We start from the raw sequence: 17,054 nt of genomic DNA on the forward strand, positions 1-17,054 counted from the left end.
GCAGGTGCGTGGGCCTGGGAAGGGAACCCAGGGAGTGGCTGCAGGACGGGAGCCCCTGGGCAGGGCAGGGGCAGTGGGAGGGAGGCCCAGGAGGGAGGAGCAGGGCCACAGGCTTCTGTGTGGACACAGCAGGACTCCCAGGCCTGGACAGGGACACGGCCCCCAGCGTCATGCAGCTGTGATGGCTACACCCAGTCTGCCTGACCCTCCCACCTCCTATTGCTTCCCCCATCTTCACCCCGGGAACCCGGCCTTTCAGGTACATTCCAATTTTCTTTGTGGCACACAACTATGAAAGCCATGCCCTGCTCCTTCCAAGGGCATCTGCCAGGGGACCAAGCACCACCGTCCTTATTTATCTGGCCAGTGCAGAGAGGGAAGAAAGGGCAGAGGCCTCGGGCTGGGACTGCACAACACCCCAATGCTGCCCGGCTCCTGGTGGGTGCAAGTCAGGGTGGGCTGGGCTGGGTTCCATAGGACAGGTGGAGCTGAAGGATCCTGGGGCCTGCCACCCACCTGTGTTACATTGATCAGATTCCCAAGCGTCTCCTGGAGATGGGGACAGACAGACACACACACAAAGATTTGGAAGTCAGATAACTTGTCCCCAGCACAGAGCAGAAGATGGTGGCACTTGCCTCACTTTCCTGGCATGCAGGTGGCCACTGCCCTCCAGAAAAGCTGCCAGTGCCCATGGCCATCTGGGGTGACTGTAGCCCTTCTTGTCCCTGGAGGCGGCAGAGTCACTGTGCCTGCATTCATTGGCCCCTTCCTCCTGCCACACGTCTGAGCTAGAGGGAGCTTGGTGCTTCAGGGCTCCCCTGAGCCCCCAGAGGCTCCAGAGTGGCCTGTGTTTGTAGATGCAGCATGAAGGATGGGGTGAGGTGGGGTCTGGGCAGATAGGCATGTATTTACATTTAGAGGCAAAGTATGACGGAGCCTCCAGGTGAGTGAGAGAAAATATTCCTCTCATAGCGCACCCAGGACGGCGCAGAGCAGCTCGGGGGTGAACGGAGGGGTGAATGTGGGGCTGCTTTTTCCCTGCAGCATGTCGCTCTGGTTTTTCTAAATAATCTGTACACACGTGCCTCAGAAAATGCGTTCTATTTTCTATATTATACACACAGAACAGATAAATACATAATATTTCTATCTGCGTCGGATGCATAGATCTTTATTTGAATGTATCTAGTGTATGTTTACACATTCTCTCTGATCAGAGCTTGTCATTAATATTCCCTGCCCACTCTGGCCAACCTAGGTTTTGAAACAGTACCTCCAAATGACAACACCTGCAGGGGGCAGGAGACACGAGGCGGCAGCACAGGGCCTCCTGCCTAGGGAGATGACAGGTGAGATGGGATGAGAGGGGCTGGCAGAGGTGAGCGCACAACACTGACCCACCCACCCCAGCTGATGCTGACCTTAGACGGGGAAGGCTTGGTCTCAGACCCACACACAGGTGGATGCTCTGGCACTGAGAACCTCCCCCAGCCTGAGACCCCTCCCCCAGACTGAGACCCCTGCCCTGGACTGAGCCCCAGGAGTCCTTCCTGGACAGGCGTTGGCTCTGGCGAGGACAATGTGGCAGCCCCAGAGGTCTCATCCACACTCCTCTGCAGCTGAGTCTGGAAGGGCCTCGCAGCCCCTCCTCACTCTCATCTCCTTACCCTTGGACTCAGGTGGTCCTGCCTTCCCAGGGGGTCCAGGGGGGCCACGTTCTCCTGCGAATTCCAAAGACACCGCCTGAAACAGAGCTCCCGGCCCAGGACCCGAAGGACCCACCCTGGAGCTGGCGGCTGTGACTCTTCCTGTCATGACCAGGATCCTGTTTGTGCTGCGATGTGACTGTGGCCCCACCTGAGCTTGCCTGCCTTGCACCAGAAGTTTCTAGACCCAGGACTCAGGCCTCACGAGGCTCTCCTGTCCACTCAGGGGCCGGGACCTGGAAATTCGAAGCCCTTCCCAGAGAACGTAGGTGGAGTCCTGGCTCTTCCCCTTCCAGGCGTGAGAACCTGAAAACGTTTCCTCACTTCCCTTAGCTGCAGGTTCCTCCTCTGAAGCTGGTCCCTGGGAGACGTTTAGCCCCACAGCCCAGGTGAGAACAGGGACTGGGAATCAGAGTCCTGCAGGGGGCCACAGAGCAGATGGTAGGTCAGGACTGAAACTAAGTTTTCTGCCAAAACACCCACTGGGCACTCATTAGGTCATTAAAGGATGAGCACCCCACCAAGGCCTTTTCAGAATGCCCACTGGGCCCTGGGAGTCAGCTCTGTCCCTGGCTCTAACAGGGGCCCAAGCTCTCAATCTATGAACCACGGTGGGGGTGTTACCCAACTCAGCATCTAGCTTCAAAAAGAGCAAGAGCCAGTGCCCCGCTCCGCTGACCGTGCCTGGCCTCCCCACCCGGCCCGCACCTACCTCTCTTTCCATTGGTGCCTGCCTCTCCCTTTGGCCCTGGGGCTCCGGGCAGCCCCGGGCAGCCTCGGAGAATGGTGAGCTTGTCAGAGCCCTCCAGGCCCACCACCTTCACCTCTGCAGAGAAACACAGGCGCCCACTCAGTGCCTGGCCCAACAGTGGCTGGGAAGTGAGGTTTTCAGCTCTGCTGGGGCCTTGGTCTGTCCTCACCCCTCGGGCACTGGTGAGGCGGAGACGTGATGGGGGGCAGAGTCCTGGCGTTGGAGGCCACCCCTACCTAGGGGAGCCTCATCGCCTCAGTGCTGTGTGTCCTGGGGCAAGTCACTTAACTCCTCTGGGCTCTGTGCCCTGGGCTGCCACGTGGGGATAATAACAAGGTTGTGGCCAGGGCTGGATTAGAGAATGTGCATTTTAATCTCTTAGTGTAATTTGTGGCATTTAGAAAGAGCTTAATAAACAGTGGGCACTTGCAATAACCAATGACAATCAATATTTCTAAGAAACTTGGGGAATTGAGGCTGACAGAGCATTTTCCGTCCCAGACCTTGGGAATGTGGTTGTGGAATTACTGGGCTGGAAGGGGCCTTCCAGGTCCTCTGGAGAAGGGCAGTGTGGGGTCCAAGGACACAGAGCCAGGTGTGGTACAGCTGGAGCCAAACCAAGGTTGTCTACTTCTTTGAAAAAATATTTTTCATTTTGTTGATTATGAAATCAATATGCCCTGCTAAGGGCACTCTTAGAGACTGGGGAATGGAGCAGCGCTCTCACCGGAGACACAGCAGCTGCCACTGCTTGGTGGATTTTTTTTTAATCTGTCCTCACCCCTGGCTCACTGGTCAGAGCAAGTGTAGACCACTTTTTTTATTTGCTTAATTTTTCTCATTAAAAAATAATACTTAGTAATGTTGGATAATCTAGACAATAAGACATGTTTGGGGGAAAAAAGTTAACTCACTCATAACATAACCAATGAAGGGCCTCCGTGGTGCGCATTTTCCTCCTAGCCCCACTTGGGGCCTTTCTCCACGGGACCCATCATTGCCCTGGTCCCCTGGTCCACCACGAGCAGGCTCAGGCCATGGGGCCCACTAGGGTTTTTGGAAGCCATCCTGGGTTCTGAGTTCAGAGCAATGTACTCCAGCGTGGCCACGATGCAGAGGGGCCCAGAGCCTCCCCCAGAAGGCAGAGCTACAGGTGGAGCTGCTGGGAATCACCTGAGAGCCCCCAGGAGGTCTGGAGCCTTGGGGCACATTGTTCTCACTGGACTACATCAGGGACACAGTGGGAACCACCTGTCCCCAGTGCCGGGCACATCTCAGGCCAAATTCCCCACAGAGCTGGGGCTTGACTTTGCTGGTCACATCCAGCTGGGTGGTCTTCCAGTGACATGATTGTGGCATAGACTCTAACTAGGCCCACCCCCCACCAGCGCCCTGTACGCCCACCGCCTCCTCACACAGCTGGTGGGACTCTCAGGACAGCCCTTCAGTGGAGGAGGATTCCGCCCCAGGGAGACTCCCCTGCTGCATGCTCTAAATTTGGGACCTGGCCCGTTTGGTCCCAGGGCTCTGTTCCTAACCCCCGTGTTAGGCTGCATCTGTTTCTTTGAGCCTCTGTCTCCTCTTTAAAGTGTGAGGCATAAAACAAGCTGTTGAGAAAATATGGCAGGAACCTTCACAAAGGGCATAGTAGCGGGCCTGGCGTGCCGTGAGTGGTCAGCAGGTGGCCGCTGTCAGCTTCCCGGAGTGTGATCGCTCTAAGGTGCTAACCCCCGGGAGACTGACTCACCTGGACAGGTGTCCTCAGTCAAGGCCATGGTCCACAGGAAGGAGAGGGCGAGGAGAGCAGGTCCCATGGCCACGGCAGCTTGGCTCAGCCCAGGGGCTCTGGTCTTTGCCACTGAAGGAACTCCGTGGTTCTTATAGGGCTGCAGCCACCCACTGTCACCTCTGTCTCCATTTCCCGACCACAGTGGGAAGGCCACTCCCTCCTGACGGCTTGGTGGCACCAACTGGCTGTGGAGACAGCCCCAGGGCTGCTGTCTTCCGCAGGCCCCACAGGCTTCCCACTTAACGAGCCTGGCTTCCCCTGGCAGGGACGCTCTGCCCAGCAGAAGGCTTCCTGAGGCCGGTGTGGAAAGGGCCTGCCTGTTTGTGTCTTTAGGGAAAGCTTGGCGGGAACAGTGCCTGAGGCCCTGCAGCAGGACAGAAGGGCTTGTGGAATCCAGCCCTTGAGAAGATCACTGGCCGAGAAGCTGCTGTGAGTCCACAGAAATTTAGGAACATGCCCTGCAGGCTGAGGTGGTTTCCAGGGGAGGGAAAGGGAAGCAGGACGATTACCAGGGACCTCCCTGGGCCAGCGTGCAGGCAGTTGGTTCCAACCCTAGAGGACATTGGCTGGAGAAAAGTGGTATGAGCAGACCAGGAGCCTTGCCAAGGGGTAGCACGCTGGCACTGGATCAGGGTCCCGTCCAAGCCAGTGCTGCAAAGATGTAGGACTGTGAATGAGATGGAAGCAGTCTCAGGGGGGAGCAGGGGCAGGGGTGGGGAAGGGTGGAATGAAATTGCTCGCAGGGGCCATTGGACACCTGCCCCCTGAACAGGGGAATTGGTGAATTGGCCCCAGCTTCAAAGTGAGGTTATCCGCACCTCTTAACGGAGAGCAAAATCCTGAAGCAAACGCTGGCCTCGGGTTCAGTCCCATTAGGGAGAGGTGGCAGGCTGTGGCCCCAGTTGTACCACCAGTGGTCCCTGTACAGGTGTCAAAAGGGTTAGAATCAGGACCCCAGGTGGAAAAAGCCCTGTGGGGTTCCTCCATGGCAGACCAGCTCCATGTCCCTGGCGTCATATGGGCCTGAAAACACAAAGCCATTCAAAGACCTCGACTCTGACCATGCCAGACCCAGTGTGAGCAGAACGTGGCTGGGAAGGGCAGGCTCCCAGGGGTGCGTGGAAACGGAACCCAGAGATGTGGCCTCCCTCCTGGCACCTTCTCTTCTCACCAAAGTGCCGTGGGCAAGACTCACACAGAAGCGGTGAGCCCCTCAGAACAGGTAGCTAAAAGCCCACGGCAGGCTGCCCAGATTCCCTGGCCATTAGTCACCTGGGCTCCCTGAGTGGAGACGGCCTCCTGGGTAGGTGTGCGTTTCTTCTAAAGTCTAGACGGGATCGAGAAATTGAATTTCATAGTATGAATATTTTAGCATAAAGCAATCTACGCCAATTTGGTATTTTGAGTAGTGGAGAATTTGGCCTATGTCAGTGACACCCTGATAATCCAATTGAAAATGTGAAATCGAGGAATTGAACGAGTTAGTGTGTACAGTTTTGGAACATTTAAGGGACCTCCCCTAAGTTCATCACAGTCATATGTTTAAAGTATTAGATTTTGAAAAACTAGTTTATACTCAGAAGGCTTTGCTAAAGGTAGAAAGCTGAAGTACTAAAACATAAATTTAAACATATTAATTTTGGAAGTGCAATCAAAATGTTCAAAACTATTAAACGCACTAAGTCGGTGATGGACCAAGAATAATTCACAGACCTCATCAAGGACGTTATTAACATTTGCCTGTTACAGGTAGAACCAGGTTTATCCACCAAATTTGAAGTCTCAAGGAAGCACTGGACTTTTGAAATTGAGATTTTAATATATTGAACAAATTACATTTGACTCGAACTTTTTTAAAAGCCAAGTAATCCACAGAGTAATCTCTGTGCGAGAAATAAAAGTAAGCAATAAAATACCATGGAAGGAACCACCCACATCACCAGCACCGGGCACAGGTCGGCTGCTGGGCCTCTGAGGGCATTTTTGCTAAGGATGAGAAAACGGGGTCCACGGAGCTCCCTATGGGTCTACAGATGCTCCTGCCCCACCCCCGGCCTCCCTATGGGTGCTCCATAGCATCATTCCTTGTGTCAGCACACAAGGATTTGGCTTCCAACTGTTGTGGTCTCATAAGTATGAGAGAAAAAGGACTTGTGTTTAATAAACACCTACTATGTGCCAGGTACTGTTTTATGCCCTGTGGTGCAGTAAGGAACAGAAAGACCAGTCCTGGTGCTCTAGACACCTGTTCTATTGAGGGCAAACAGAAAATAACCAACTAGACAAACAATCAAACGAAGGCATAATTATAATATCAGATCATATATCTCAAGAAAGCAATGTGGGCTGCAAAGTAAATATGAGTAGAGAATATTATTAAAGTAAAGCAAAATGAAACAGCTATCTCAGTGGCTACACACACACGCACATACTCACACACTCACATGCACACACACACACAGGCACGCGCACACACACACACATTTATTTGTTGCTGTCATAAAAGTACAGGGTGAGTGCCCCTGGCCAGACACCTCTCCTTCCGCAGTGATTCCAGGTCCCCAGCTTCTTCTAGCATGTGGCTCTTCCCCCTTCCGTATGTGGCCCCCATCCTGAGGGTGGTCTCCATTCCAGCCACTTGGAACTGGAAGAGAGCATGGGGGAGCCTGTGGCAGGGGCTTCTGGTGACTTCCTGATGCCTAATGGTGATGATGCTCCTCCCTTCCACTCATTGTCCCTTGGCCCGACCTGCACCACCGCTGGGTGACTGCAAGGAACACTAGGGAACACAGCCTGGTTGTGTGACTGGGAACAGGAAACAGGGGTTGCCAAGCACGTAGGAAAATGAACTGAGGTTATCTGGAGGGTGCGTTTCAAGGTCACTGTTTGTGTGGTGTGTGTTTCTCTATTCATTTGCTTTCATCCTGTTTGTCCCTCCAAGTGTCTTCTTGTAAACAGTGTATCACTGGATCCTTCTTTAAAAAAAAAAAAAAAAACCATCCTAACAACCTGTGCCTCCTGAGTGTTTAGTTGATTTACATTTTATGTAATTATCGATATGGTTCTGTTAGGGCTACCATCTTGCTATTTATTTTATATCCTACCTTTGTTCTGTCTTACCTATATTGCCTTGAGCTGGTCAAGCATGTTTTAGTACTTCATTCTCTCTCCTCTGTTGGCTATTTATTTATTTATTTATTTTCATTTGTTTATTTATTTCAAGATGGAGTCTCACTCTGTCACCCAGGCTGGAGTGCAGTGGTGCCATCTTGGCTCACTGCAACCTCTGCCTCCCTGGTTTAAGTGATTCTCATGCCTCAGCCTCCCAAGTAGCTGGGACTACAGGCACAGCCACCATGTATTTTTAGTAGAGATGGGGTTTCACCATGTTGGCCAGGCTGGTCTAGAACTCTTGACCTTCAAATGATCCACCCACCTTAGCCTCCCAAAGTCCTGGGATTACAGGCGTGAGCCACCACACCGTTCAAGGGAAAATCTTAAAAGCAACCAGAGGAGAAGAAAAAGGCAAAAATTAATCAGAAGAGTAAATGACTTCTCATAAAAGGAGAAGACAATGAAAGAACATTTCTAAGGTGCTGCAAGACAAAAATTCTTAACTTAGAATCATAACTAGATGATTCTAAAATGAAAGTGAAATAAGATTTTTTTCAGTTGAGTGAAAGCTGAGAGAATTTGTTGCCAGCAGATCCATATCCCCAGCAATGCTGAAGGGAGGTCTACAGCTCAGTGAGGTGTTCCCAGATAGAAACACTGATCTGTAGGGAAGGTGGAAGAGCAGTGGAAGTGGGAAGTCTGAGCAAGACTCCTTCTCAAAAAACAAAACAGGTTTTCCCTTGACCTTTTGTTTTTAGCAGTATGCCTTGGTGCGATTTTTGCTTTGTGTTTATCCTGCTAGGGTTTCTTTTTCTTTCTTTCTTTCTTCTTTTTTTTTCCCCAAAACAGAATTTCGCTCTTGTTGCCCAGGCTGGAGTGCATTGGCATGATCTCAGCTCACTGCAACCTCTGCCTCCCAGTTTCAGGCGATTCTCCTGTCTCAGCCTCCCAAGTAGCTGGGATTACTGGCGTGCATCACCACGCCTGGTTAGTTTTGTATTTTTAGTAGAGACAGGGTTTCACCATGTTGGTCAGGCTGGTCTCAAACTTCTAACCTGAGATGATCCACCCGCCTCAGCCTCCCAAAGTGCTGGGATTACAAGCGTGAGCGACTGCGCCCTGCCTCCTGCTAGGGTTTCATCGAGATCCTAGATATGCAGGTTCATGTGGTTGATCAGATTTACACATTTTTGGCCAGTATTTCTTAAACTATTCTCCTGCCCCATCTTCCCTTTCCCTTCTTTGGACTGCAATTGCACTCTCTCCCTTTGCTCACTACCTTCCCGGTGAAGACTGAGGTTTTGTGCACTTGTCCTAGAAACTTTATTTTCCATGCCTTAACTTTGGTATCTATGTTATATGTAAAAATGTTTAGAAACAGAATGCTTGTTCCCAGGTGCTGCAAAGAAATAGCCCTTGAACATAAACTTAATTATCTGAGCAAGGCTTTTTGTACTTTCTGCAGAAAGGGTGCTCATCGCAGATGGAACAATGGTGAGAGCACATCCGAACAAAGGAGGGAAGCAATTTTTGTTCCTTATGCAGTTTGTCCCTGCTACTGTGTCCTGTCTCCACTGGCTGGAACCAGACCTTACAATCTAAACTAAAACCCTATTGGCTAATCTTAGTTGAAAACTTTTCTAAATAGGTAAAAATAATGGAAAGACAAAGGAAAATAGGAAGTTGCTTATGAAAGGACTTAGAAAAGTAATAACATTCCTAAAAAGGAAGGGGTACAGGCGCGAGCTGGGACATGCCTGTGAGCACGTCCAGTACAGATATTTTGGTTAAAGTACAAGGACATAGAATGTACTATGTGCCTGTGAGCACATCTAGCATAAAGCTAGTCTTTAAAAGAAACTATTATTTCTAACACTTATGATTTATTCTTTAATAAGAACGGAAACTTTGAAGAGGAACATTTTACTTTCTACATCTATCAACACTTCTTTATATTCCCTGATCCTTCCTTATATTCTCCATCTGATAAATGCTTAATTTTACATACCAAAATTTTTACTTTTAATATTTATACTTCACTCATCATTAGATTTCCATATCTTTTTTGAAATCCTCCATTTCTCCACTCATTACATCTTAGTTTTCTTGCATATAAATTAACATATTTATGCTACTTACTTAAATAATTTGCCTGCAAATTTCAGCATCTGAACATTCATGCATTTGTTTCCATTGATTTTCTTCCATTTGATTACGGATTACATCTTTCTTCTTCACTTGCATGTCTAGTAAGTCTTGATTCTGTGCAAAGCATTGTGAATGCTATGTTACAGAATTCTGAATTCTGTACCCTCTCTCAGAAAAAGCTGAGCTTTGTGCCAGCAGGCAGGCAAGTTGCAATCACTTTTGATTCTGTGGGTGCTTGGTTTTAGACTTTGTTAGAATGGTTCTATGTTCTCCTTAATCCTAAGGTAAAAGCTTTGGTTCTGGAATATGGTGCTTATATAATACTTAAGCATTGGGTCTCAGTGGAAAGCCTGATGTGCCAAATTCATTAAAGTGGGGGACTTGAACTCCAATTGTCTCCTCAACACTGGGGAGCTGCTGGAATCTCTGCTCAGCCATGCCAGCCTTCCAGCAGCTTCTCCCCAGCAGGTTTGTTGGAGTCTCACTCATGCATGTTGACACCAGGAGGCAGGCAAGGCTATGAAAGCGTTCTGTCAGCAGATGCTGGGGCTTCTCCACACGGCTCCCTCTTTTTCAGGATTTCTCACCCCAGTCTCAGCCACTCTGGTCACCTCAGTCTCTGGCAGCAAGTGCTCAGCCTCACAGGACAGCTGCCTTCTGCTTGGCCAGTGTCCCCTGCATTCCATGGACGTGGAAGAGCCCAAGGGAGGAAATCGGGGTGCCCAGCTGTCATGCAGGGTGGCTCCTATCTCCTGTCTCTTCCTCCACATCCGGATTCTGCCTGCTTTTAGTGACTCTGCATTGCCTTCCAATAGTTGTATTTTCATAGGTTTTCTAGAGTATTTTTGTTCACAAGAGAGTTAATCTAATGTAAGCTGTCTCTCAACTGTCAGATGCTAGAAGTCTGAAGGGTGAAGTTTTTTTTTTTAACTTTTAGTTCCACAAAGCCTCTCTGAGAAGGTGACATTTGAGTCAAGAACTGAAAAACATGAGTCAGATATCCAATATTTGGGATAAAGTCTTACAGAAAGAGGAAAAAGTCTTGGCGGATCTGAGACACAGTAAAGGGGCCAAGTTGTCAGAGAGGAGAAAGTGGGAGAGGAGTAGTGGGAGCCAGCGTGGAAGGCATTGACTGTAGAGGTGCCCTGGGGTCCCCTCCTGCACCAAGCGGGGTGGCAGCGAGCAGGGTGACTGTCGTCCATGCTTTCTCCCATGTCCTTACTATTTCTCTAGACTGCTGAAGCCACCTCTGTGCCTCCTATGCCTACCTTTCACACCAAATGCCAGGTGCACATTTTTTTTTTTCTTTTTTTCATTATACTTTAAGTTCTGGGGCACGTGTGCAGAATGTGCAGGTTTGTTACATAGGTATACACGTGCCATGGTGGTTTACTGCACCCCTCAACACACCATCTACATTAGGTATTTCTCCTAAGGCTCTCCCTCCCCTCGCCCCCCACCCCTCGACAGGCCCCAGTGTGTGATGTTCCCCTCCCTGTGTCCATGTGTTCTCATTTTTCAGTTCCCACTTATGAATAGGAACAGGCGATGTTTGGATTTCTGTTCTTTTGTTAGTTTGCTGAGAATGATGGTTTCCAACTTCATCCATGTCCCTGCAAAGGAGATGAACTCATCCTTTTTTATGACAGCATAGCATTCTATGGTACCTAAGTGCCACATTTTCTTTATCCAGTCTGTGATTGATGGGCACATTTTTAAAGCGAAGCTGGGATTACATCCATCTCCCGTCCTCAAACCCTGTCCCCGGATGCCTGTCCACTGCTCCTGAACACAGTGTAAGCCTCGTAAAGGGTTCAAAGCCATGATCCATATTCCAGGCCATGCCTGATTTCCTGCACTGTCTTTTTTTTTTTTTTTTTTTTTTTTTGAGACGGAGTCTCACTCTGTTGCCCAGGCTGGAGTGCAGTGGCCGGATCTCAGCTCACTGCAAGCTCTGCCTCCCAGGTTTATGCCATTCTCCTGCCTCAGCCTCCCGAGTAGCTGGGACTACAGGCGCCCACCACCTCGCCCGGCTAGATTTTTGTATTTTTTAGTAGAGACGGGGTTTCACCGTGTTAGCCAGGATGGTCTTGATCTCCTGACCTCGTGATCCGCCCGTCTCGGCCTCCCAAAGTGCTGGGATTACAGGCTTGAGCCACCGTGCCCGGCCTTCCTGCACTGTCTTTCATTATTCATCTACCCCATGACCAAACAGGGAATGCTGGTATTATCTACACACAATGCATTTATGTCCCTTCCTCCAGGACATTTCTTATGATGCTCTCTCGACTGTGAATTCCCCTCCCTCATTCATCCGTAAACCACTTCTTATCCAGGCGCTTCATTCTTCTTTCTTCTGAGAAGCAATCACATTCTTCTCCCAGAGGAAAATTAGATGCCAACTAGGGCGTAACAAACCAGTACGTGAGACCGCAGTCTCCTCCATCCATGGTTACGTCCAGCGGAATCTCAAACAGGAGAGAAATAACACCTGCCTCCCCGATGAAGTATTAAGTGGGCGAGATCGGCTCTTAGTGCCACATGCAGCACACTCTTGGCCTCCATCCATTAGAGGAGCCCTCCACACTTTCTCTTCCTTCTCAGGATCTTGTCTTCTGTACCAAAATTCTACCCTAAATAAAGGTTGTCAAACTGATTTCTACCAAAGGATGAGAACTTTCCTAGAGTGGCTTATAAGAAAAACACCCGGCCGGGTGCAGTGGCTCACGCCTGTAATCCCAGCACTTTGGGAGGCCGAAGCAGGCGGATCACGAGGTCAGGAGTTCAAGACCAGTCTGGCCAACACAGTGAAACTCCATCTCTACTAAAAATACAAAAATTAGCCAGGCGTGGTGGCGGGTGCCTGTAATCCCAGCTACTCAGGAGACTGAGGCAGAAGAATCGCTGGAAACCAGAAGGCAGAAGTTGCAGTAAGCCGAGATCGTGCCAGCCTGGACGAAACAGCGAAACTGCATCTGGAAAACAACAACAACAAACAAAAACAAAACAAAACAAAAACACCAGTCAAGTCTTCGAGACACTTGCATTTTAATGATATTTCAAGCTTTATATGGGAGGAGTAAGTTTCTTGACAGTGGAATTTTAGCATCCGAGGAACCTCGGGGGTATGGTTTTGTGAACCCACTGTGCGGGATGTACCTTACTTTGAGTACGACCTGGCTGGGTTGACAGCAGAAGTCTGGGAAGCCTAGCAAATCCTGCCTATTTCAAGCAGCAGCAACACCTGCGCACTTTCTAGAAACACATACTCTCGGTGCTGTCCCCTACCTACTGAATCAGGCCCTCAGCAGGGAGGCAGATTGAGGGGGAGCTGGAGGGGACCCTGCAAACTGTCTTAGGAAAACTTCCAGCAGGCTCTGAAGCAGGCTCAAGTGTGAGAACACTGTCAGCCCTTTCCAGGGGCTCCCAGGCCCTGCCCTCTGTCTCCACAGGCTCCCCTGAGGGTGAAGGAGAAGCAGCTGGCCCGACCTGAGACAAACCTCTTTTCTTTTAGTTCAATCTTCTCTTGTCACCCAGCTCCAAGCGTGGAGCCCAGATCCACAGCTTCCATGCCCACCATGAGCCTGAATGTGGAGCTTTGACGAACGGTGCCCCCCTCTCTCTGCCTTCGCTCATCAGAACCAAAGCCTCGGGCCAGGCTACGCTCCTGCTTCAATATCTGCCCTGCCGCTGTCTCTCAAGAAAGTGCAGAATAAAGTGATCACGGCTGACTTCCACTAGCACAGTCTTTATTGTGTGCCCAGCACTGATCTAAGCGACTCTCATGCCTGGCACAAAAGTTGGGTGGGCAAGGCTCCTCCAGGGAGATGAGGCAGAGCCACGGGCTCGTGGGGCCTGCCCTGCCTTGGGGAGCATGCGACGGGAGTGGTGCGTTTCCAAGAAGAGTCGAAGCCAATAGAACCTGAGAAAGCAGCGTGGCATCTGGCATCAGGACTGTGGCTGGGAGTGGGTGAGAGGCTTGCTAGCTGCACCCAGACCCAGCCAGCCCCGTGGGATTCCTCACTCCTGGAATGCACCCCGGAGGGAGGAACCAAGTGTAGCAGGGCGGCTTTCCCTGGGCTGAGGCAGACAGGCAGGGTCCGGGGTCGGGAATTCACCCTCCCAGGCCTGGGTCAGATCCACTTCACCTGGGATCTGCGTCCCTCCCCAGAGCCTGCTGGTGCTGCATGGGCAGTGGGAGCTCAGGAGGGGCACAGCGAATGCCAGACGGCCCCAGTCCCAGGCCCACATCAACCTCCACCTGCCTCGCGAGCACCCGAGGGCACGGCTGCCTCCTCCATGACATTTGCCGTGGGACAGGGTTGGAGCTGGACCAACGTGGACTGGTGGCGTGTGGCCCAAGCTCCCACCCTGGTTGTCTTGGCTCCAGCTATGAAAACAGGGGAGTCCGTCCACCCCACTGGGGAAGATTACCTCTTCTCATTTTGTGCTCTCATCTTTTGGAATCTGGCAGAGAGGTGCAGAGGGTCAGCCCCAGGACCCAGCCTCCAGAGGGCAGAGGGCTGTTCCATGAACAGCGTTCCATGCAGACCTCCAACAGACAGACAGACAGACATCACAAAGGCATACTTGAGAAAGGTGTCCAAATGGCTTCTTCGGTCCATCTCCACGTTCTACCTTCTTGTGGAGGGTGAGATCCCACCTCTTCCTGGAAGCCTGCCCTGAACACTCCGCCTGCTTAGAGCAGGCTCGGCACTCAGCCTGGGGGCCTGGGGGTTCCTAGTCTCTGAGTGACTCTTGGGGGGTCTCAGTGGTGAGTCTGGTCTCTTTGGGTGTACTTGAGGTCATCACAGGCAGGACATTCTCTTCTCTCAAGATACTCACTCGACAACCAGGGCTGCACACCCAGCAGGTTCTGGACACTAAGAGACTACTGTTCTGTGATCAGCGGCATCCTGAGATCCCCTGGCCAGCACGTGGTGAGCAGCACCGGTGTGACTGAGTGCATGACAGTTGCTGGGGCCCTGGAAGAAAGCGTTTCCCAGCCATTAACTCATCTGGCCCTGCAAGCTGTGGAAGCTCCGTCTTTTTTGTGGATGAGGAAACCAGGCAGCCAGACATCTCGCTTCCGACCTATCCCATGCATGGATGGTTAAGAAACATACTTCAGGCCTTAGAGTTAAGGAGCACTCAGGCACTGCCACTCACACCTCCTGAACGCTGAGCAGGCCGACCGAAAGCTGGCACCGCTGCTCTCCAAATCCTGCACCCTCAGCCTTGTGGAGTCCCCTCCCCTTGAATCCAGGCTGGGCATAGTAATTTGCTTCTAACCCACAGAATATAGCAAGGGACATGGTGCATGCATCCCTTCTGTGATTGGCATAAAAGATGGTACTTCCATCTTGCCGGCAGACTCTCCTCTTGTGCTTGTGGTGGAACAGGTGGCTGTGCTGGGAGGCCCACATCATAAAGAACTGGGGATGGCCTTCAGCCAACAGCCAGTCACCACCTGAGGCCCTCAGTCTAATGGCACTCAGGGCCCCGAATCCTGCCAACCGCCATGAGTGAGCTTGGAAGTGAAGCTCTCCCCAGATGAGCCCCGGATAAGCCCCCAGCCCTGGATGACACCTTGACTGCAATTTTGGGGCAATCAAAATTTGCCTTGATTACAAATTTGGGGCAAGGTGACACCTTGATTGCAATTTTGGGGCAAGAGGGATCCCAAGGCAGAGACCCCCTGAGATGTTTCTGGATTCCTGACCCTCGGAAGCTGTGAGATGATACACAGGTACGGTTTTGAGCTTCCAGGCTTTGGGATCATTTGTCATACAGTGGTAAAGAATGCAAGCATGGAGGAGGCTGCCCTTATATGGTCAGTCGCCCACCTTTAGGAAGTCTTTGAAATCATCCCCACCCTTATAAGGAGCATTCAGTCTAGTCTAGTGACTTCTAGTTTTAAAATGAGTTTGAGAAAGTCCCAAAAGGTAGTGAGATTCTTGCTCTGTTGAACATGTCAGTTCTCAACAGATGTCAGGGAATTCGGCTTCTCCCAAACCTACGTGATTTCCATTTGTCAATTTGGAAAGAAAAAAAAGCAAGATGTTTGGGGCAGAAAGTGCATGTGGCTTCTGTGGAAGTATTCACTCCTGGGGTATTACTAGAAAGGGATGTTTTCCAGGCTGGGGTACAGAAACAGTCCCCAGTCTCCAAGAGAGGCTATGGGTCATTACAACCCAACCCGAGTCGAGCCAAGGCAGCCTGCACGTCCCCCCAGCTTGGGAGGGGAGCTGGGAGGACAGGAGGAGGAGCAGGCTCAGTCCCTCCAACCCCTGCCGGCTTCCCCAGGCTGAGGGCGTGATGGGGATGGCCCACGGAGCTGGGGAGTCTCTCCCAGGCCTCAGAGTCCTTTGGAGACCTGACCACACTGGGAACACAGGCTGTGTGCCTGAGCCTTGTATGCCTGGAGGGGCTCTCCTGGGGGAGCACTGTACCCTTGAACACCACTGGCAGGTCAGGATGGGCTTCACCGGGCCCCTGGGCAAGGATGACGATGCCGCCTTCTCACCTTGCAGGCTGCCTTGTCAGGGGAAATCTGGACAAGCATCCACGCCTCCCACGCCTCAGTGGTCACCCCAGGGCTGTGGGACCTTGTCGCAGGGTCTGCTCCTCCCATGTGCTACAGTTGCACATCCAGCACCCTCAGACGGCCACATCGCCTCCCTGGATGGCCTGCCTCGCTTTGGTTGGATCCTCGGCCTGTTTCTTCTCCTCTGTTGAAATTGTCCTCATGACAAAGTCTCATTTGTGAGATTGTTGGATCAGAATGAATGGCTCCCTTTTATGTTCCGGGTAGGTTTCATTATATTAGAAATATTTAAATCTGACTCCCATCCAGTGGTATGTTTCCGATGACACATATGTAAAATATATGCTTACATTTTATGTCTGCATCTAAAGCACCCACTGTTACATGGGCACGCCTCCAACTCCATCTAAAGCACACACAACGCTTTGTGTGCACACCTCTAACTTCAACCAAAGCATACGAAATACTTGTGCACACCTGTAACTTTAACGCATACATAACGCTGCATGTGCGCACCTCTAACTTTATTCAGTGGGGTTTCCTGGATCTCTCTTCAGGAGGTTTTAGTATTCGACTTCATGCAGCTGCAGGCCCAGCCTGCTGTGGGCTCTGACGGGAGACCCCTTCCTGCAGAAGTGCGGGTGCGTGGGGACAGGTGGGGCTATTGTCTCCATGCAGCTGAAGTGAAGTGAGCGCCAAGTGCAGCCGAGCAGAGGACCCTATGGGGTGGGGTGTGGGACCTCAAGCACCGCAGGTTCTACCTTCTAGGCTTAGAAGGCCTAGAGGTGGACCTAGAATGCGAACTCTTAGGGGGCTCCCTGGGTGACTCTGACAGGCAGCCAGGTTGGGGACCACTGATGGGCAGACACCAAGAAACACCAGAAGCATTTCTGCTGAGCACAGGCCTTGTGCCATCAAGAACCTGTGGCTCCCCTGGGGGGGGGGGTGCTCCCGCGCTCCCTGGGGGGTGTGACCCCGCGCTCGCTGGGGGGTGTG

General features: G+C 51.3%; 1 protein-coding gene across 1 annotated transcript in view; it reads right to left on the minus strand.

Moving 5' to 3' along the window:
• Nucleotides 1–4,274, minus strand: part of FCN2 (ficolin 2) — an 11,214-nt gene extending 6,940 nt beyond the window's left edge. Inside the window, exons 1-4 of the mRNA XM_026457508.1 lie at nt 4,208–4,274; nt 3,430–3,607; nt 2,422–2,639; nt 1,671–1,724 (exon numbers count right to left, since the gene is read on the minus strand). Of these exons, the coding sequence (XP_026313293.1) occupies nt 1,671–1,724; nt 2,422–2,639; nt 3,430–3,607; nt 4,208–4,274 (517 nt within the window). The remainder of the gene's footprint in view (nt 1–1,670; nt 1,725–2,421; nt 2,640–3,429; nt 3,608–4,207) is intronic.
• Nucleotides 4,275–17,054: the final 12,780 nt, after the last annotated feature.

The sequence above is a fragment of the Piliocolobus tephrosceles genome, chromosome 14 (genome assembly GCF_002776525.5).
Source record: "Piliocolobus tephrosceles isolate RC106 chromosome 14, ASM277652v3, whole genome shotgun sequence".
Classification (NCBI taxonomy): domain Eukaryota; kingdom Metazoa; phylum Chordata; class Mammalia; order Primates; family Cercopithecidae; genus Piliocolobus; species Piliocolobus tephrosceles.